At 34.7% G+C, this 22564-nt stretch overlaps 4 protein-coding genes across 4 annotated transcripts; 1 reads left to right on the forward strand and 3 right to left on the reverse strand.

Annotated features, from left to right (window-relative positions):
• Nucleotides 1-13643: 13643 nt before the first annotated feature.
• On the reverse strand, nt 13644-14830 carry LOC120768231 (RIP-like protein). Its single transcript, XM_040094817.1, has 4 exons — nt 14600-14830; nt 14466-14540; nt 14117-14388; nt 13644-14053 (listed from the first exon to the last, which is right to left on the reverse strand). Exons 1-4 carry the CDS (start codon nt 14720-14722, stop codon nt 13861-13863), a joined length of 663 nt encoding a protein of 220 aa, XP_039950751.1. The 5' UTR covers nt 14723-14830; the 3' UTR covers nt 13644-13860.
• A 395-nt stretch (nt 14831-15225) lies between these two features.
• On the forward strand, nt 15226-16342 carry LOC120768065 (60S ribosomal protein L7). Its single transcript, XM_040094585.1, has 3 exons — nt 15226-15299; nt 15418-15734; nt 15801-16342. The coding sequence occupies exons 2-3, from the start codon at nt 15418-15420 to the stop codon at nt 16258-16260; spliced, it is 777 nt and encodes a 258-aa protein (XP_039950519.1). The 5' UTR covers nt 15226-15299; the 3' UTR covers nt 16261-16342.
• Nucleotides 16343-17219: 877 nt separating this feature from the next.
• LOC120768066 (MAPK regulated corepressor interacting protein 2) lies at nt 17220-20378 on the reverse strand. The gene is made up of 3 exons (XM_040094586.1): nt 19814-20378; nt 18771-19011; nt 17220-17843 (listed from the first exon to the last, which is right to left on the reverse strand). Exons 1-3 carry the CDS (start codon nt 19828-19830, stop codon nt 17706-17708), a joined length of 396 nt encoding a protein of 131 aa, XP_039950520.1. The 5' UTR covers nt 19831-20378; the 3' UTR covers nt 17220-17705.
• A 775-nt stretch (nt 20379-21153) lies between these two features.
• LOC120768063 (tRNA-dihydrouridine(20a/20b) synthase [NAD(P)+]-like) lies at nt 21154-22526 on the reverse strand. Its single transcript, XM_040094584.1, has one exon. It carries the CDS (start codon nt 22483-22485, stop codon nt 21241-21243), a length of 1245 nt encoding a protein of 414 aa, XP_039950518.1. The 5' UTR covers nt 22486-22526; the 3' UTR covers nt 21154-21240.
• Nucleotides 22527-22564: the final 38 nt, after the last annotated feature.

Consider the following 22564-nt stretch of genomic DNA (forward strand, 5'->3'; position numbering starts at 1 on the left):
AATAATAAAATACTCGTATATATAAATATTTCCTTTTTGATATTATGAAATTATTGAAAATAGGCCGTTTTTGCTCGAGGAAATCCATATAGCCAACTGTTCCTACAAATGATAAGATCCTTGAGGATAAAAGAACGTGTGCTCAATTTGAGATCGATATCTCAAAAACTGACAGACAGACTTATTTGCATGGCTAAATCCGCTTAGTTTGTCACCCTAATCATTTCTATACAAATCATTAATTTACAGGGCCTCCTTTCCTTATGGATAATAGAAACTACGTTGCAAACTTACATACCCGGTTCAGAGTATAAAAAGTTGAAAAAAGTACGAATATATAACAGTCTTTAAATGATCGGAACGAGGCCGACTCTGTCTCTATCGCGCTCTCTTTCCCTCTCTCTTAGAATTCATAAGAGAATGCTTAGTAGCTGATCTTAAAATATTTTTTTAGCTTTAAGTATGCTCTAGGATCTTAGAGTCTTAGAAACATTATACAAAAATTTTGTTTCCGTAGTTCCAAAGCATTTGGCTCACTCAGTTAGGTTAGGTTAGATGGCTAATCAAAGATTGTATGTGGACTGCTATATGTAGTCCTTTGGGAAGCCATAGAAAGAAGAATCCTGTGTTCGAACTTATAATTTAGCAAAACGCTTAGTAGTCAATACAAATTGCACAGGCGTATAATTTCCATTCCCGCCAGTTCGTTCATTTTCTTCTGTGCAGCTTCAGCAAATGGCGTCTGGTAGGCAATGGCCTGTTAAAAGTCTCACAACTAGGGAAAGGCTAGCCTTACTGATAACAAAGAGATCACTAGATCTCTTGCGATCGATCTTGGGTCAAAAGGCTTATGTGATGTGGCATATACCGATGGTGGCCAGCGCTGGCCAAGCTTCCACGAAGCCCAGCTAACTAGTAGCAGAACACAAGAGGATTCGGGAGCACCGACCCACTCCCATAGCGTGAAATACTTGCAGAATAAATTGTAAAAGATAGGCTTTGGACTCAAGACTGACCAAACCTCTCATGAAGTTGTAAACTAGTTAGCTATTCACCAATCATAGCAAAACACATACTGACTGCAAATCATCATTTATATACAAATTTCCTACAGGGCAGTTGTTAGATTTGTAGCATAGTATACTCAAATTCACAAGAAATATCCGCGTATATTTCCGTATATATCCGTAAAATTCTTTAGCGGCTTTTTTACTGTGTTGAAAAGAATCGCAATTGCCCAATTATTGATTTTAATTTTATGATTATTTGGGCTAATAAAGGAAATGCGAGCAGAAGTGATGCCTCAGCGAGGCACTCGCAGCAAATGCACTTAAATGAGTATATATTGCAGCCTAAAATAATATTTTCCAATTTCAAACAAAAAATCAATTAGTAAACCTTTTCCCTTGCAGTCAAGTTAGTCAAGTAATGGCTTCCAATTAATGTTATATACTCAAGTGGTAAATGGCGTTTATTCGAATATTAAATGGGGAGGAAGACAAAAATATATTTATATCCATTAATGCTTGTAATACGCTTGATTAAAGTACTGCTTTGAGGGGTTATAACCACTTGAAAGTCAGATAAAAATGATTTTACGGATCAACTTCAAATTTTCGGAGAAGATTTTTAAATCCACAATTGTAAGTAATCTCTTAAATAATCCATTGTACTCCAACTTCCAAATCAAACTTCAACTTATTTTTTTATATTTATAACGAACTTTATGATCACTTTTTGCCATTTTTCCCCTAGAGACATTATTCCATCAGTGTAAAACTTTTCTGGTTTCTCGGTGAAAAACTGCGACACGTAATTTCCACAGACTTCTCTTGAAGCCAACTTTACTCCATTAAGGGAGTTCTGCATTGACCTAAACAAATGGTAGTCCGATGGTGCAAGTTCAGAGCTATATGGTGGATGCATCAAAACTTCCCAGCCAAGCCCTCCCAGTTTTTGCCGAGTCATTAAAGATGTGTGTGGTCAAGCGTTGTCCTGATGGAAGACGAAGCCCTTTCTGTTGATCAGTTCTAGCCATTTTTTCGATTGCTTGTTTCAATCTCATTAGTTGTTGACAGTAGAATCAATCGTTGGACCAGGCTGGAGCAGCTCATAGTGGAAGATTCCTATCCAATCCCACGCAACACTCAGCATAACCTTTCGAGGCGTCAATACTGGCTTTGCGACCATTTGTTGAGCTTCACCACGCTTGGACCATGATCTTTTTCGCACATTATTGTCGTATTTGATCCACTTTTCGTCTCCTGTTACCATTCGCTTCAGAAATGGTTCGATTTCATTTCGTTTCAGCAAAGAATCGCAGATGTTAATTCGGTCCATTAATTTTTTCACACACAATTCATGTGGTACCCAAACATCGAGCTTCTTTTTGTAGCCAGCCTTTTTTAAATGGTTCAAACTCGTTTGTTGATGAATTTTATATTCCTTAGCAATGTCATAGCTGCTTACGTAACGGTCCTGTTCAATCTTTTCCATAATTTCATCGACTTTTTTAACGATAGGTCGTCCAGAGCGACATCGAAATTTCCAGAACGAAAGCAAGCGAACCATTGTTGTGCTATACGAACTGATACAACATCGTCTCCGTAAACTTCACAAATTTCATTGGGGACTTGCGTGGCATTCTTCCCTTTTTTATAAAAAAATTTTAAAATATAGCGAATCTCTTCATTATTTTCTCTCATTTTTGAGCAGCTGTAACTTTTTTCAACTTCTCCGAATTTAATTTTAAAATCTCACCTTTCCAACACTATATGGTATGACACAATGTGATTGGTAGCACTGGAGATATACGAGGACAACGACATCTATTGACAAAATACGAAAAGACTTTTTCGACCACCCAAAATTTAGTCGAGATTAATAACATTCTAGTAAAGTCAACACACACACATACATATGTATATTCGTACACACATCCATATATACATATGGATATAACAATATACATATGTACTCAATGATTTCGAAATATAGTACTGTTTAATATATTAAATATACATACATACAAATACACAAGCATTCAGAGAGTGACTCCCTCACTGCCTAAGTTATATTCCAATCGCTGCTGGCAGTGAAATTTCCGAAAGTATTTCAATGTTACGTTATTCTCAATTCACAATTAATGATCAATAAAGCAATGTGTGCTTACAATGCGCACAGCATACGCAATCTGGAGGAACTCGTAAGTGAAAATGAGCCAGTTTAAGTAGCCAATTTTAGAAATATGTTTATGTGTGCGTGTGGGTTTGTATACTTGTGCACATGTTGTTTCGTAAATATGGATATTTAAATACGAATGTATATCCGCTTGAAGAAACATATGGACATTTTTGAGGTTAAATAAAAGCAAACATTCGAGCGGGCTACTGATTCTGGCCATCATTTTGCAGAAAATGTTAAACCCAAAATATAATTCGGTATTAAAATCTTTGGCAACTCTAATATGTCGGATACCATCAAAAATCATATGGAAGGTGGAGAAAGATATATAAATTACTATATTAATAATATTATATAAATAAAGGAGCTAAAACTGGCGAATATGGCTGTTAGGCGATGATCCTCGTTTCGTGTTTGACCAAAACGTCCGTCACATTCATGCTAGAATGCAACGGCGCATTCAGATCCTTTGGTACTAGTCCACAAATATTAACTTAAATGTGTTGATTCGATCCATAGAGATATCGAAATGCTCTGCTGTCTTTCTGATACTAATTTGGAGACTACGATCCATCCAAGTAAACAGTCTTTGACTGGATATAAATTCTAAGTCCGTTCTTGTTATTTAGACCACACCTGCGGTAATTGCGATACAACAAAAATACTATATTTGAAAGGCAGCCCGCTGACTGTACGCTCAAAACTAATCAAGGAATGCATGACTCCATTATCAATAGCTTCCGGTTTATTCCATGTTACATTTGAATATGGTCTTGCCGGTCTACTTTTCGTTGTGGCGTTCGACCCTTGGTCCTCCAGGTGTGAAACTCAGAAAATCTGCGACAAAGACGTTTGATATGGTGAAACAGGCTTACTCAGCTGTTGCTTTAGCAAGAAGTGGTGTGTTTCGGTGGCACCGGGCCTTTTTGGAAGGCCAGGAAGAGGTCCCTGATAAAGACCGTGCTGGGAGACCTGCGACTTCGACAAACACCGACAATATGAGTCGTGTGCGCAAAAGTTTTGAACTCAGACCATCGACTAAGTATTCGTTTAATTGCTCAGATGTTAAATTTATCAAAATCTGTGGTCCATGACATTGTGACGGAGTACTTGAACATGCGCAAGGTGTGCAAACGAAGATGGTCCCAAAAGTGCTCACTGACGACCAGAAATGGCGGCATTTCTTGTGAACAGCCAGCCAGCCAAGGCCAGAATCTCAACACTTCCGAAGTTGCCTACAGCCCAGATGTGGCCCCCCGGACTTGTTTTGCATCGCTGCATTGACGCCGAAGGAGCCTATTTTGAACGTTTTTAAAGAATTGCAACGATTGGCTCAATAAATTTTTTTAAATCGATTCAGTTCTATTACTCTCCGGATAAACCCTGTAACATCCATCTGGCTCAGAGTGAACAGTAAGATGTCTTCTGAACTATTGGCTCTTAGAAAAATCATTCTCGACGCAATTGTAAATGTTCTGACTGAAGGCTGTCCAATTGATTTACAAGCGGTACGGCTAAACGTTCTGTCGAGCTCGAGCCAAATCTACATGGAGGAAGACTAAGTGGTACTTTCCGGCTTTTGCCAGACAGAGATTGAAATATCTCGGTAGACATACCTTTGTCGAAGTTAGGGAAGCAGCCGGAATTGATATTAGCCACCTTAATAAATTTGTGTTAAGCGCAAAATGCCTCATCGATCTATGAGGGTCTGGTGATCCACTTTCACAGAGGACAAATATTAGTTCAAGTGAAATCAACGAATTTTAATCAACCCTGCGAGATAACCTAACCTAAGAAGAACCACACTCCATTCATCAGTAAGACCACGCTCCTGGCGATCCTAGACGGGTGATGGATGTTGATAATGGAAGAGTATGCATCTACTAGGTCATCCACAGCATTTGAACCTAGTAAACTTTATATGCGAGCCTGCAGGAAAGTGAAGTCTGCTCCATAGGCAGGTAACGATGGTTTCGGTTTTTTAGAATTTTCAAGAAGTTATCTATGTTATATTATAGTAAAACTTCAACTTTAATTATTCACCTTGTTTTGGCGAACTTTCAAACCAGATTAAAGAATTTTTGAAAATCTTGCTTGCCAGAAATGCGTTTAACTCCACTCTAACGCTGCACACAAATATTGCTTGATGAGCTGGACAATTATTTCCTTGAAAACAATGACTTGAAAATCCTATCCTTATCGCATCTCATGGCATCAATTGGAATTGCACAAGCAATTAAGCCAATATGAACTTTAGTGCACTGCACTTCAATTGATCGAGTTAAGTCGACGAGGATATCCGCGGAACAAGCGAAGAACAGAAGGAAGCAAATTAACGATGCCAATGCATTAGTCAACAATGTGCAACAAATGTTATGTGAATTATGTTGCAAGTCGCATGCATTTATTTTGGTACTCGTATGCATGCGTGCGATTCCATTAGCTTCATGGCATACATACATACATACATATGCATAAAAACACATAAATAAACCATGCACCTTACTTTGGTGTTTGTGGCTGTGTATGTGCCACTCATGCCTAACGAATGATGTCACAACAAATGGAAATCCCGCGCATACAGATTATTTTTACGAACCCATAAACTTGTCAAACATACTACATACATACTTGTATATATGTATGTACCAAATGTATGTTATGTACATATGCGGGAGGCATAGCACAGCAGCGACAGCGAAAATAAACAAACAACAATAGCGAAGCGAACAACAAAAATTTATGGAAAATAATGCGAGCAACAAATTTAAAGGCGAACGGCATTGCCCCCAACAAATCATCATTATTATCAACAACATCGACAACGAAATCATCAGCACATTGTTATCAGTTATATGGGCGCGTAAATCGTCATCAGCAGGCTCATCAACAGAGCAGAGCAACGTGAGTGAGTGCACCCACACACCACTGTTGTGTTATGTCAGCACTAAATTGAGCGAATAGTCTATAAGAACGTATGTAGATTGTGAGAACAAGCTTTATGAGTGACTTGAGCACGTGACTAACTTTATATTATTTAGAAGTTCGAAAGGTTATAGATTAAAAAAAAATATCGGACAAGTTCCTTCAAAGTGGATTTTTGAAACGTAAAAGCTTCTGCTAATTCTTCGCCTCACGACTATTGTATGATAGTCCCATATTCAGACTAACCTAAAAAATTTTAGTGTTTTTTATGCAAGTCCATCAACCTTTCGAAGCTTCTTATAATTCGTAGAACCTCTATTCTAAACACCATCAGTGGCATATCTAATATTATAGCTTAACTCATACAGATCATTGCTCGATCCAACCTATCAAGTTTTTCTGATATGAAAAAGTTTTCGTGAGGTTCCAACAGTCGTGAAAAGGTAACTTAAAATTTCAATATCGTTGCATTAAATGCTACAATAAAGCTGTAAATATAATATTAGAGAAAGCTTTGAAAAGAATAACTAAAGAAGCAGTGCTTGAAAATCGACGTGTTGACATCAGAGAATTAGGAGAAGATCTCAACATTTCTTACGGGTCGACTCGACACATTTTCATTTTTCCTAATCTTGGAAAATACACGCGCAAAGAGCATCGACGCATAACACCTCTTTGTCGATTTCAAAGGTGCTTTTATGCCGCTAAGACTGTATTTCGATCCCTACAAAACTAATACGCTGTGTAAACTGACGTTGAACAATACCAAAAGGTCTGTCAGGATGTCCAAGAAGTACGATAACAAACGAGGTTTCAAACAAGACGACTCCCTATAGCGCGGTTTCTTCAATCTACTCCTGGAGAAAATAATTCGAGCTGCAGATCTGAATAGGGAAGGTGCAATCTTCTGTAATAGTATACAGCTGCTGGCGTACGCCGGTGATATTGATATCAATGGCCTCAACGACCGAAGTCGTAGATAATTTCATCGAACTTGGAACCAGCATTAACACCAACAGTCCAACACAGAATAACTCTTGCCAATAGGTGCTACTTCGAACTGAGTAGGCAATTGAGAAGTAAAGTTCTCTCTCGACGAACAAAGACTAAACTATATAAATCACTCATTATTCCCGTCCTACTATATGATGCATAGGCATGGGTGATAACAACATCTGAATGAGTCGACGTTACGAGTTTTCGAGAGAAAGGTTCTGTGGAAGATTGGCAACCGCGAATATGGCAGTCGATGGAACAATGAGCTGTACGAAATATACGACGACATTGACACACTCCAACTCCGAAAGTATCCAACGCAGTACCGGCCGGGGGAAGCAGAGTAAGAGGAAAACCTCCACTTCTTTGGAAAGACCAGGTGGAGACGGACATGGCTACACTTGGAATCTTCAATTGGCGTCACATTACGAAAAGAAGAAACGACTGGCGCGCTCTTATAAACGCAGCTATAACCGCGTAAGCGGTGTCTACGCCAATAAAGAAGAAGATCAACATTTTTTTTTTGGATTACCGTGGGGTAGTTCATTATGAATTAGACCTATAGGGTCAAAAAATCAATAAGGAATACTAAATAGTCGTTTTGAGGGTATTTGTGGCCAGATGTTGCAACACTATAACGCGTCGTCGAAGTGTAGCATGATTGTGACTGACTTTTTGACGAAATACGAAACGAGAGTCAACGCTCAAGCACCGTTTCGCCAAATTTATCTCTCTATAACTGCTTTCTGTTTCGAAGCTGAAAAGTACGCTTCAAAGAACGCGCCATGTCACGCAAATATTATTTTGAACAGCAAATTGCATCTAAAAGTCAGAAGTAGGAAAGTAGTAAAATATGTCATACTAATGGTATGCTCATAGCAGATAACTTACAACTGGGTAACTTATACATATGTACACAAGTATATATCATCGTACTTCTGTGCTTCTTTGTTTACTGAACGCTGATTAATATCACAGAACGCTTTTATTGATAAAGCAATGCGATGGCTGCTGTTTGTCTGAGTCTATTGTGCCCGCAGCTGTCGTAGCATTTGGCACTTGACAGCTGGGTTGACTCCCCGCCGCTGGACCCGATTAGGGTATACACATGCACATACATATATAGTATAAGGCTAATGTAAGCGTGTGTGTAGAATTATGGGGAATACCATAAGTAAAACACACATTTTTAATCTTTCTACTGTTTCAACTCATCTTTGTTCTGATAATTTTCGGTGTTTACTCACGTTTCTCGGAATTTTCGACACTAAAAAGTGAAAATGTGTCATGAAAAGTTTGCACGGTCTAAATACATATACATAAATATGTATCTGTGCACATCTAAAAAAGTGGAGACATTTGATGTACTAATTTTTGAATCGGTAATCCCAATCTTAAACTTATTAAGACAGTAAGGCAAAAGACACAAATAAGTACCTACTAAATCGGAAGTCTTAGTGAAATTTCCGAACTGCCGATGAAAATAAATAATGAAGACAAAGTTCTGCCGATATTACTACACACTTGCTGGTCCCAATAATGCCTATAGTTGTCTCTATCGCGCGATAAGTTACATGACGATCTTGCAATATTACTTTGCGCATAGCATCAATAGTTTCCGGAACAACAAATGATTTTGTACGATCTTCACGAAATTCGACTTGGAGTGATCTACGACCTCGATTGAATTCGGCATACCATCGATAAACACTGGTCCTGGATGGAGATTCGTCGCCAATAATTGAATTAAGTTCATCGATGCCCTGTTGCTGAGTTAATCAGTGTCGAAAGTTATTAAAAATAATCGCGTGAAAACGTTCGCGATTTAATTCCATTTTATAGTCGAGTTGAATATTTGAAGTTACTGTAAACAAAATAAATAGCGGTCGTATGTCATATTAAACCAGATTAGAACACTAGGGTGTCCAAATCAAACAAAATTCTGCCTAAGAAAACGCATATTCGTAAAATAGCAGCACATACCTTTTAATGACAGTAAAACTGGCGTTTTAGAGCGAAAAAAAACTGCAAGAAGAAGCACTAGCCTAAGAGAAGACCGTTTGAACTTAAGAACAAGATTAAAACACGGATTTAAAAACGCAGCCGAGACTAAAGCAGAGTTTCAGAAATCATTTAGTAATGATATTTTAAATCAGTCAGTTCAAAATCGCCATAAAGCTGATCAACTTAAAAGAAATTGCATTCTTCCCACATAATCTATTTGAATACACAGTACAACAGCTAATCTGGGGGGTGAGAAATTCCAAGTCAGGGTGATGGTACTAGGTCAGTATAGTAAAACCCTCAAAGGGTTTGGCGTTCGTATGTGTCAGTTTTTTTTTATGACCTTTTAAATTTTTTCCTTATCTTGATGTTTTTTCTCTTAGTATAATTAGTATAATATTAAATAGAATATTAAGTTTGCGACGAAGTTTACAACTCCCAGAAAGAAATGTAGTAGGTCTAATAAAAATATATATATATATACAATCCGCGTGGCGAAGTGAGTCGAATTAGACGTTATTCTCCATCAGTTTTTGAGAAATCGATCTGAAGTTTTCCACACGTCATTTTTGCCCCAATGAGCAGATTATTTGTCAGAATCGCCGATATCTGATCACTACATTATATAACTGCCACGCAAAAAAAATCAATTGCATAGAAAACATTTTTATTTAACAATATGAGCTTCGACGAAGTTTACTGCCCAAGGCAAAACCACAATCTGCGAAGAAATTGTTCAGAATAGACCACCATTTCCATACAAAATTAACGAGCAAAACCAATGTTGTATGGAAAAGTTATTGACAAAATATCTTTACGAAAACAATGGCCGAACATATTGCTCAGATCGAACCACTATAGCATATATGTAGCTGCCATACAAACTGAGCGATCAAAATCAAAATAAAGATTTTCAGAAAATATGCTTTTTCCTTATTACGAAGCCTTGATACGGCTTGAAGGTCGTTTATATCAAACAACGTGGCTGTCAAGGGCTAGCGAAACATATATTTGCTATTAGTGAAGAGGACTAAAGTTTCAGTGCAGGCGAAATTAACGTTTTTTATTGTTTTGTGCTTCGGAAGGCCCTGTAAGACGTTGGGACAAAAAAGCACCCGGATATTGTAATTAAATTTCCTGGGTAAATGTTATTTTAAAAAAATTTTTCTAAGTGGGTAAGACTATCCTTAATTACTATGCCAATTAATTTTATTTCGAATTTGTTATGAATCAGTATAATAATATATTTTGCATTTGTATAAAAAATACAGAAACACATATAAACTGGCTGCCAAACATTTTTACTTTTCATTATTGCTTACAGTTCAAGAGTTTTCTTTAATTTCACCTTTTCACGTTTGTTTCGCTTTGGTTTTGTTTATAAGAATATTAATCACGTTTGCTAAATTTAAGCTCATTGTTTATATTTATTTATTTTTTATTCCATTTTTGTTTTTGCAGACAAGCTATAAGTACATACATATGTGTGTGGTTGTACTTCGCGCGTTCCACGAATGTGGAAAACTCGCTCATTATTTTTCTCCGTAAGTTGCTGAAAATTCATTTGCGCTCTTTTAGCTTTATTTCTTATAACGTATTGCTAGAAAAACGCGTGAGCTTTCGATTTTTGCGAAATTTCTGTAAAATTGTAAGAGAAAACACTTAAGGCATGAAATCCGCTTCGAAGTAATTGTATGTATGTATATGTGTATGTATTCGATTGTAAATTAATGACTGCACATTTTTCATTAAGAACATGCTTTTTTGTAAATATGTAGGCATAAATACATATGTACATATATGTACATACATACGTAAGTATTTATATAGAAGCACATTTATTACATGAAAGCGAACATACTCACATATTTATGCAACTCTTGGCTTCAATAATATTTTTTTTTAATTTTGAATTTTTCCACAACAAATGCGTGAATGAATTGCATGTACTAACACATGTATGTACATATGTATGTATGTATGAATGTATATGTGTAAACATGTATTGAAGCGCGTGTCTACTATTTCAACAAGTGCCGAGATTATTTTGGAATTTTATGCAATCAAATAGCATTTAGTTCAAGAGTACCGAAAATTTGATTGCTGTCGGTATGTAAAATTCTCACGTATGTACATATTTTGTTTACTTTAATCACAATTCCTTGAAAAACTTAAGTTTTAAAAACAAATGTTGCAAAACACATAGACTTACTGCTAAGTGTACGCGTATGTACATACATATGTACATACATATATGCATAAATAAATAATAAATAAAAAAACAACAAGAAAAAACGTTAACTAATAATACCCTTCAAAATTGCATATCTTGAAAGGGTATAAAAAGTCCTTTATTTTTATTTAAATCGGTCAATTTGTATGGCAGCTATATGCTATAGTGTTCCGATCTGAATAATTTTTTCGCAGATTTTACCGTTGTCTTGGACAACAACATCTGTGTCAAATTTCGTAAAAAAAATTGTCAAATAAAAAAGTTTTCAATACAAGAACTTGGTTTTGAGCGAACAGTTTGTATGGCAGTTATATGCTATTGTCTCTCAATATCATCGCTTTCGAGTAATTAGCATCTTCTTGGGGAGAAAAGAACGTAAGCAAAATTTCAGATCGAAATCTCAAGAAATGAGGCTCGCGTATACAAGTTTTATTTTAGACTAAACACAGATTTCAAAATAATTATCCACAGTAAGTGAATGTTAGAAAACTTTTTTTTTCACATTCTTACCTGTATTTCCACTTTCTTAAAACGTGTACGCCAATCACTAACAACAACACGCTTACCACGATACTTAATTGCCATTTGAAAGTGCTAATACTGCATATATCCGTGTTAAGGCTTTGAGGGACTTGTGTTAAATCATCGCAGTATAATATGAGAGCCATTTTTATTTTATCGATTTATTTATATTTTATGTATTTTTATTATACAACAAATGCACTGTGTTTAATATTTATTTTATAAAAAAAATTGGAATTTATAAAAATATTAATATTTCTTATAAAGCACTTTTACGTAATTGTAATTTAATCATAAAATATTATTGTGTATTTCAATTTTCGTGACTTGAAATAGAAGACTGAAAAATGCATAAAAATATTAAAACAAGTTATGAAAATAATACACTTTTAATTAATTTTCATAACCAGAACTTAAAAACTGAAAAATGCTTAAAAAATTAAAAATAATAATAATTAATAAATATTATTTTTGAATAAAAAAAATTACGTTAATAAATTTTTAATTAATTAAAATTATTATTTTTTACTTAATTTAATTTTTCAAATTATTAAGATTCAAAAATACTATTTATACTGCACTTTACATATGTATATAAATACTTATATGCTGTCATTCCATCGAATTAAACAATTTGCAAATATTCCACAAAAACATTTTCTTTTATAAACCAAATTTCAAACACACACACACTTTAAATAAAAATATGAATTTTGTTGATTTCCAGACGCGCACTATCGCCAATAGCCATTATTCGTGTGTAGCAAGATATTTACTACTACACCACACTGTGTATTTTAGTATGTACAAATTTTGGAAACCGCTAAATATTTGTTTATTTTTTCTTAATAAAACACTTTTTTTTTGCGTTTTTCTTGTGCAAAAAAAATAATTGAAAATGTACTCGAATTTGAAATACCCCTTTTATGAATTTGTTGAACCGAATTTCGCGTGCGTTGCCGCCGATCGACACGGCATTTCTGAAACAAAGTGGCCCAAACATTTCGAAGATGCCACAGTCGCCACTGAGTTGAAGAAACATGTGAGTGACTGAAGATGCTCGCGCATCTAGGCACACATGCATGCATACATATGCTTAAATTGTATCTCCAAGAGACGGAAGAAGACACTGACTAGATGTACAATTATACATACATATGTATGTACGTGCGCTATTACTCTTTAAGCTCATTAATCTGTTTATTTACCCCATGAGAGACTTGTAGCTGCAGCCCGTCGATCATCTGCTCTCATCAAACGTTGATAATAATTGAATTCAGGATAACTTTTCATGCGATCATGCCAAGTGATTTTCTGGTGATATTCATAAAAATATATGAATTTATTTCCGTATATATGTACATACAGCATTTGTAGGTAAGTGCATGCACTTATGAATATATGCATAAAGCGAGTATGTTGTTAATGGGGACATGAATCTTCAGGAGCTGTACATAGTACACAAGTGTGTGATATATTTTTCTTAAGTAGTTTATCTTCTTATCACCACTGTTGATGACTTTAGATTGGTTAAAATATAAAGAATTCAAGCAGATAACGTTACACATTATTTACACAAGAGATGCTACCGATTATTATTCTTTCTCGACTTGCTGTTTGTTTATCTTCTTTTCAACGTATGTTGAAGTTCATTGTTTTCATCGCTCAACTTTAATACCTTGTCACCATACCCACTGTTGATCATTTATGTGACGGTAAATAAGTGAAAACAATTCAACAATTCAATATATAGCACTTTATTAATACAACGATATACAAGTGAGTTTTCCATTGTTATATCTATTATTTTAAACATGTTTGTAGAAGTAATCATAAAAATTAAAATGTTCTGTTGCCGAGAATTCTTAAATGCACAAAAATTTATAAATTTTTTATTCAGTTCACTTACTAATTTCTAATTATGGCGAGCATCATCTTTAAATTACATTCGATTGCCTTGGTATAATTCATAAATAGAAGAAATAAATCTTAAACACTTAGAAGCTATAAAAGTAATCACATTTATCACAAATAGCACAAAGACTGTTGACACTTGCATCATTTTCTACATCATATGTGCTTTGCGGCTCCAAATAGAAGGTGAGATTGACATCACAATTTTGCTCATGCACATCTATTTGTGAATGTAATATTTGTCGTAGGGCCAAAGGCTTAGCCGCATTATTAAAACTGGAAAATATACTCACATGTATATCAAATAACTTTTAAAAAGTGTGTTCAAATAAATCCTACCTCACTCCACAAGTGCACTTGAAAATATTAGTTTCTTCTTTCTCTTTTGCGACTGCATGGGAAAGATTGCATTGTTGGCAAATGGGACAAATAACAGAATTGTTATTTGCATCTTCATCGGCGGCATTTATTAGCGATATTTCTTCTGCTTCCAATTCCTGTACAAACCATTCATTCATTTCATCGCGCAGTTCTTTGAAAATTTCTTCTTGCAAACGCAAGTCGCTTTCCAAGTTAGCAACTTCTTCTCGCAACAGCTTATCAAGGTCGAACTAATTAATAATATAAAATATTTAATTGTTATCAAAAATATAGTATTACTAAAATTCCGAAGAATTAGAAAACAAACCTCTTCTGTTACAATTGCTAAACGCCGTTTGGTGAAGTTTGCCTGCCTAGCTTCACGCACCCGCATGCGACATTTCTAAATTGAATATACATATTTAATAAATAAAGCAAAGGAAAAATTTTATATTTACTAACATCACGCAATTGGTCACGAATTTTTGGCGAACCATAGCGATATACTTTGGCGGCATTTTTCGAATGAAGCTTCTGTTCCACACTTGTATGATAAACAGGATTTGAAGGAATTTCCAAAGACATATTTTAAAGAATGTACTTTGTATACACCTTACTTTAATATAATATTTAATATATCACCGAAATAAATAATTGAATTCAGTAAAAACTATTTGCAGTTATATGAAGCAAATTTACCAAATTGCTTAAAACAGCTGTTTTGAGTGGTTTCACACAAGTAGATTCGCATAGCAAAAACCGACTTTTCAAAGAAGAATGCGTTCAGAGTAGCAAATGTCTTTAAGCTGCACCACAACTTATATATATCATTTTTCTAAATTACAAACATCTTAATTAAATAATTGTTACGTTTTGACATAAAAACGAAAGTATGTAAGCATAAAATTATAATTTAGTAGTCAAAATTGGCTTTGAAAACAGTACAATAATTATTATAGCGATATTTCATAAAAAATATTTCCTTTTTAATTTAATTAGCTTATACACAAACCATTTTCCAATTTGTTTATTGACATATATCTTGTTCTTCAGTACAGCCAACATAATAATGTCAATTTGAATCGCAGCCAACATGGCTATACTTCCTTTCGCGTTTTCTTTTCTTTCTTTCCTCTTTCAACGTGCTAAGTGACAAGTTAAGGTTAGCGAAAGATTTTGTGATTTTTCTAATTTTTCTAATTTTTGTGATTTTCCACTTTTAATGCCTGCAAAACTAAATTAAATTCTACTTAAAATGTTCGTGTATCCTTGCATTATAGATGACTGCCACCGCAGCCGCCAAAAAGCCCGAAGCAAAGGGCAAATCTGCCAAGAAGTTACCCGCTGTCCCCGAGTCGAAGCTGAAGTTCAGCAAGAAACAAGTCAGCAAACGTGCTGTCTTGATCAAGCGTAAATTGAAGCGTACTGCTGTCATTGCGCTACGCAAACGTGAAAACTTGGTTCGTGCCGAGAAATACCAAGCCGAGTATCTGCGTGCTGACCGTCGTGAGATCAAGTTGCGTCGTTTGGCCAAGAAACGCGGTCAATTCTACGTGCCTGCTGAATCCAAATTGGCTTTTGTTATCCGTATTCGTGGGTGAGTGCTGGTATGATATATTTGCATAAACAAAATATTTCAATGTGTTTCTTTAATTTTCGCTAGTATCAACAAAGTTGCCCCCAAAGTGCGTAAAGTTTTGCAGTTGTTCCGTCTGCGCCAGATTAACAATGGTGTTTTCATCAAATTGAACAAAGCCACCATTAATATGTTGCGCATTGCTGAACCCTACATTACATGGGGATACCCAAATCTGAAGTCTGTCCGCGAATTGGTCTACAAACGTGGTTTCGTCAAGCACAACCGTCAACGTGTTCCAATCACCGACAACTTCGTGATTGAACGTAAATTGCGTAAAGCACATGACATTCAGTGCGTTGAGGATTTGGTACATGAAATCTTCACCGTTGGACCACACTTCAAGAAAGCCTCAAACTTCTTATGGCCATTCAAACTGAACACTCCAACCGGCGGATGGCGCAAGAAGGCCAATCACTACGTTGAGGGTGGTGATTTCGGTAACCGTGAGGACAAAATCAACAAATTGCTGCGCAAGATGGTTTAAGAAATTTTAAATTATTGCCTAACCCGTTGACTCCGGGAGATTTTGTTGGTGTACATGGGGGAGTATTTTTATTCCAAAAAATATATAATAATAAAAATAGAAAAAATAAATGTTTTTTATATAAAAGTGCAACGTGAAAGTAATAATATGAAATATTAGGTATTCAATTACCTGAAAATTTTAGAATCGCTTAGGTTTAATTTTACTGCTGGTGGCATTTGCAGAATATTCTCAAATATGGTTGGGATGTTGTCTCTTGCCCATTGTTTATGATTTTACAAAAAAAACTAAAACTTTTAAGTATATTTAGAAGTTCATGCGGAGAAACTTCTATTTTTGACACAGAAATAACATACATAAAATGAACATTAAATTTACCATGAAGTTTATAACAACCAGAAGGAATTGTGGGAGGCTAAAATTTATATATACACATACATATGTTTGTAAATCAACAACATGACGAACTGGGACGATTTAGCTCCGTCCATATGTCTACTTTTAGCCGAAGTACTTTCAGTTTTTGAGATTGATCTGAAATTTTGCATAGGTTCTGCTATTGATTTGTTGAAACCTCAAATATGGGACCCCTAAAGCATATAGCTGGAATTAAGGACAACTTTTTTATTTGACAAGATATCTAGACGAAATCGGTCAAGGATTATTATCTGGAGCAGTAGTATAATATCTGAAGGAATTCAGTTCGGACCACTATAGCGTACATCAAATTCTTGTATGGAAACTGTTATTTGTGAAGTGTGTTATTGCTTCGATTCAGCCCAATATTACATTTTTTATTGATTTTATTATTTTTACATTAATAGCAAACTGCAAATTAAGTACATCCAATGACCATTTAAGGATAAAAGATTTCATTTAATCACACCATTGCACGAGAAATACGTATCTACCTATATCTGTATAAATACTCCAAAGATAAATGAAAATCCAACAAGTTTGTTTATATATTTTTTATTGCCTTTAATTGTAATTTTGAAATATTTCGTCTGCATTCCCTTCTTTATTTAATAATATTATTGCGAAATCTTTTAATTGATAGAATGAACGATTCATACGACACTATTTTACTTTAAATAACTTAATTTTGGTTTTTCGTTTCGTTACTTTTTTTCTTTTTTGTAATTGCTATATTGTAATTAAATATACTTTCTTAACTACAATGTAACGAGAATTTCAGCTTTGAGAAATACAACTACTTTATATCGCAATTTACTTTCAAATAAGTATTTGCTTAAATATCCGGGATTTTTGAAGAAAATTTCAGATTTTTTCTCAATTATGGAAATACATAGTTCTATGTAGCGTGTGTGTTACTTGTAGTATTACAATAACATTTTTCAATGCATGTCAAACAACACAGAACATATAAAACAAGAAAAATTTGTTTTACGACTGCTGTTGTTGTTGCATAAATTTCTATTATCTTATTGTTGTCCATGTGATACACGAATATTTTGAAAATGCCGTTGGTCCCAGTACTCCTCCAAATTAAAAGGTTTGAAATTTTTTAGTTGATGATCCGACTCATTACAGTAATTTACGGGCGTATTCTGTTCATTTACCTGTAAAAAGAAAATAAATTTACTTAATTTTACAGTGATAATCAGAAAAAAATAAAAATGTTTGTATAATGTTATGGGTTTCATAGCCCCGATAGGGTCGATTCTAAGCATTATCCATCAATATATTTACTGTAATTTTAACAAATGTGGCAATAATATAAAAAAATTCTACAAATTACAACTAATTGACTTCAGTCAAAAATATTTTGTTTATTTGTTTAATGTAATTTACAAATATTCTTGCTCTCTTACAAATCTTCTTAATATAAATTATTTTGAAAAATTTCATCGGCCACCGACATGTCAACGTAACCGCGTCAATTCGAGAAAAATATGTAAATTAAAAAAGTCATTACAACAAAACAAGCGAAATTCAACCAAAGAGAACGAAATTCGAATAAATAGAAATCAAAATAAACTCATAACGTCCATTCAATTTGAAGTTAATGTAAAAAAATATAAATAGATAAAAATGCCTCGAAGACGTAAACGCAAATTCGACAGTCGTCCATCAACACCACCTTGGTCATTTGCGCCAACATCGCTACCAGTATCGAATTCGGCATCAGTTAACCCGTCTCTGGCTGGCATAATAAATAATGCACATTCTGATTACGGATTTGCAGGTGTCGAATCTACTGACGGCGAATATGATGAAAACTTTGCCGATTTTAATAATACGTCTGAAATAATTCAGCCGAGTAATCGAGACGAGTTCTATAACGAAGTTAATTATTCGGACTACCATGATTACTCTTACCATGAATTCGATTCAATTCAACCGCCTTCCCATTTATTATTAAATTTATATGAGGTAAGTTTTGAAAATGCTTATATGACAGCCCGCCACTTCCATTATTTTAATGTCTTAAACCTGTATTTTCCAAACAATTCATTCCTAAACAAACGTTGTTTTTAATAAATTACCTTTGTCCATGCTTCCCTGATATATCGAATCAGTTCGTCATGTTGTGTGAGCGGTTCGCGGGACATTGATGATTGTGGTGAATATGCGCTATGATTGGTCGTTGAATATTGTGACGAATTATTGCGATGATTATCTAAATGTTGTTGATGTTGATTATTATTCGATGATGAAAGTGATGATAACGAATTTGATTGATGTTGTTGCTGGCCTGCGCGCCGGATTGGTGTGTAGCGATTAGAGCTGTAAATATATCGAAACATATATTTATGTATATATTTTTCCCGTACACATGAATATTTACATATTTATCAAAATTATAAACATATCTTGGTATACTTTAAAAGGGAAATACTTGTAACCGCATAATTTTACTTATCTGCTGTTTTTACGCTTAACACATTCAGAAAGAACTGGTACTATGCAAGTACTTCCTGAGGGAGAATTTTTTGAAATTCTAGTCAAAGAGATTATATTATATATGCATCTACAGTATATTTATATGTTAACGACCGATTGCTTAGTTTTACACATACAGTCCAAATTAAAATATTACAAGTACACCTGTAAATTTTCGAAAACCAAAGTAAGGATTCTTAGCATTTGATTTCCATTTATCCAAAATGTTCTCACGTTCGAATGCGCGTGATCAACGTCGGCTGCGTTTTATATTAATACAAGAAGCGTTATTACCTGACATTTAAACAACAAAATTCAAAGCGAATTATTTTCGTTTTTACTAGAGGATTTTAAACGCGTTATATTAAGCACCAAGCCCTTTGAAAACATGAAAATGTAAACATTATTCATATAAACATGGTGTCGATTAATTTTAGATGCGTTCACGATTAGTACATTTGTCAACTACAAACTCATCGTAGCAGGTATGGTGCTTAAGAGTAATCTAAAAGTCTCAACGGAGTTGGTGGTTAAAGGCCTTGGCACCATTTTGCATATTCTGCTTTCACTGTAGTTCTCTTGCCAAATACTTCCACGGCATACTAAATAAAATAATTGCATTTTAGAGAAAATATTATTAACTTACCCGTTATTGCGATCCATTGTAGGTATTTTGCTTTATTTGTAGCGTTCACTATTTATTATTTATTTATACGTTTTATGCGCCAATACAACTGCACATACAACTTTCTTTATGCTCTTCTTTAAACTATACGCAAAGTTTACTTTTTATGCGAATTACGTATATTGCCTTCTTATATCTTTCGCTGCATTAAACTTATTCTGAACTTTAATTAAAATACTTCGAATATCAGACAATATAGTCGACGTTGAATTTTGGTGCTGTTTTTGCACTCCCAAATTGCTTTCACACTCTTTCGTCCGTCGCTTTGTTTATTGTAAATTTATTTTTTCTTCTGTGCCCAATTTTTTATCTACATTCCTTTTTGTCAGTATTTATCACACACTTGATTTCTTCTGCCTTACAAAAACAACGCAATCAGTCCAAAAGAGATAGAAATACAACTTCAAGAAGTTTGTTCATTGACAATTTCTGCTGCAAATTCAAAAATATATAATAGCTTAACTTAGAATTTTATAAAGAATTTTCTTTATCTAGTTCGTTTCGGAATTCTTCCATAAATAGTTTTCCTACTTTCGTTCTGAAAAGTATGCAATCAATAACTGCAGGGTTGCATTCAAGTAGTATGACCACTGCATACTATATATTGCGCTATAGACAGCGACAGTTTATAATATTTTCCATTTTTTCAATTTTGAATTCTTGCGAAAACAATTTTTAAGCTACAATATTTAAAAAAAATAATTAATACATCTAATATATCACTGCAATAAAATAACACAAAACGATTAAATTATTCGAATGTCGAATACTGCATTTTCAGTACAAACAAAGAAACCCCTACTTTCGGTTTGAACGAAAGCATAATACCCTTCACAATTACAAGTTTGCATATACTACTTGTTTTTGGTCGGTCATTTTGTAAAGCAGCTACATAAATGCTATAATGGCCCAATCTGAACAACATCTTCAACGATTATTCCGTTATCTTGGATAAGTATTTATACCAGATTCCAAGAGTTGTGTATACAAGATCTTGATTTTGTTCAGTCAGTTTGTATGGCACCTATGTAGTATATGCTTTAATAGTCCGATATCGGCGCTTCCGGGAAATGAGCACTTTCTTAGAGGCAAGAGGATAGTTAAAAATTTCAGGGAGTAGTTTGCATATATGCAGACAGACGGATATCAACAAATCGAGTCAGCTCGTCCCTTTCGTCATTTATATGTATTATATATCTTATGGGTCTCCGATATTTCTTCATGGGTATTAAAAACCAACTTAATATACAATATTCACAATAAAAAATCTTAAAATTTTTCCGCATATAAAAAATATTGTATATTTTTATTAAATTAAAATTTGTTTTCTGTATTTCTCTTAATTTAACACAGTCAATTCTCCTGAATATTCACGCATTAAATGGTAATCAGTCTAATTCCGTGAAAAAGCTTCCTTCTAGAGCAACGTCCTCATGTTGGTTGTCGCATCGTGTTTCCGTCTCCGACAACTCCTCCTTAAATTCATTAAAGTATTTTCCATTTGAGTTTTCATTCCATGTCTGCCCACCAAATGATTCCTCGACTTTGTTTTTATTAGTTGTAGAATTATATGTCACTGGCGGATAAACACACTTGGTATAATCAAAGGGATTGCTATGTGTTGTATCTTGCGGCTTCAAACCGTAACGCTCTTCAAAAAAATCGAACACTTGTTGCTTATTAGTAAAGTTGTTGAATTCCAAACGCAATTTACGTTTCATATGGCTACTCCACATAAAAGTTAGATGGTGATGAAAACATTGGAAATGTATGTTATCACCAGCGCGAGTTGCGATATCTAACCATTTTTGCACGCATTCAATTGGCGTTTCTTTTTCTTCAGTATTATTATCAAATAGTGCCGGATTTGAAAGTAATCCACGCGCTGCCATAACACCATCAGCTTTTGTTTGGTCATGCAATTCTTGCGCATCTTGCCAGCTACGTATATTGCCATTGACGACAAGAGGAATATAAACCGATTTTTTTACCTCAGCCATAGCGGGAATATTAAGGGGATCTGATGTTTTTTGCCACATTGTTCGGCCGTGGATTGTCAAAAATGTAGCCCCACATTTTTCCAGTTGTCTTGCCAATTCAACAGTAGATCTAATAGATTCCTCTGGAACTCCATTAAGTAAACGTAGTTTTACCGATATACTAAAACTTTGTGGTAGAAGACGTCTAGTGGTTTGTATAATATCACGAACCAATTCTGGGTGTCGTAGAAGTCCGCAACCATATCCTTTAGATATAGCCCATGACTGTGGACAGCCACAATTCAAATCAACGCCATCAACATATGGGTATATTAGTTGAGAAGCAACAGAAAACTCATAGGCATCGCGTGCAGCAAACTGTGATATAACTGGAATATCTTCGAAACATGTTGTGAATTCATTATCGCGCGCCTTTTGGCTATGTATAAAAGAATCTGCAATAACCATTGGGGTAAAGGCAAGTTTTACCCCATACTGACGAATTAACCGCCTAAACTCCAGCTTGCTGTATCGCACCATTGGAGCACTGACAGGCACAAATCCATGAGAGGTTGCCTTTTCGTTTTCAAAAATGTTTAAAACATTTGCATGCGGTCTTTGTTGGGGTAATAACTCGATATTTAATGTGTTCATGATAATTGGAGCTATATTTTAATTCAATTCGCGTTTGTTTACATGTTTACTTTTTTTGGTTATGGTTCATTTCTTCTCA

This window comes from Bactrocera tryoni, chromosome 2, assembly GCF_016617805.1.
Source record: "Bactrocera tryoni isolate S06 chromosome 2, CSIRO_BtryS06_freeze2, whole genome shotgun sequence".
In the NCBI taxonomy this organism is placed as follows: Eukaryota; Metazoa; Arthropoda; class Insecta; order Diptera; family Tephritidae; genus Bactrocera; species Bactrocera tryoni.

Bases quoted from the DNA above. Each gene is read 5' to 3' on its own strand.
- LOC120768231 (XM_040094817.1), bottom strand. From the start codon at position 14,722: ATGTCTTTGGAAATTCCTTCAAATCCTGTTTATCATACAAGTGTGGAA. The intron at 14,541-14,599 runs GTTAGTAAATAT...TATTCAATTTAG, and splicing joins TTCGTGACCAATTGCGTGAT to AAATGTCGCATGCGGGTGCG. The intron at 14,389-14,465 runs GTTTGTTTTCTA...ATTATTAATTAG, and splicing joins TAGCAATTGTAACAGAAGAG to TTCGACCTTGATAAGCTGTT.
- LOC120768065 (XM_040094585.1), top strand. From the start codon at position 15,418: ATGACTGCCACCGCAGCCGCCAAAAAGCCCGAAGCAAAGGGCAAATCT. The intron at 15,735-15,800 runs GTGAGTGCTGGT...AATTTTCGCTAG, and splicing joins TTTGTTATCCGTATTCGTGG to TATCAACAAAGTTGCCCCCA.
- LOC120768066 (XM_040094586.1), bottom strand. The intron at 17,844-18,770 runs GTAATTTATTAA...TTCTTTTTACAG, and splicing joins TCAGGGAAGCATGGACAAAG to GTAAATGAACAGAATACGCC.
- LOC120768063 (XM_040094584.1), bottom strand. From the start codon at position 22,485: ATGAACACATTAAATATCGAGTTATTACCCCAACAAAGACCGCATGCA.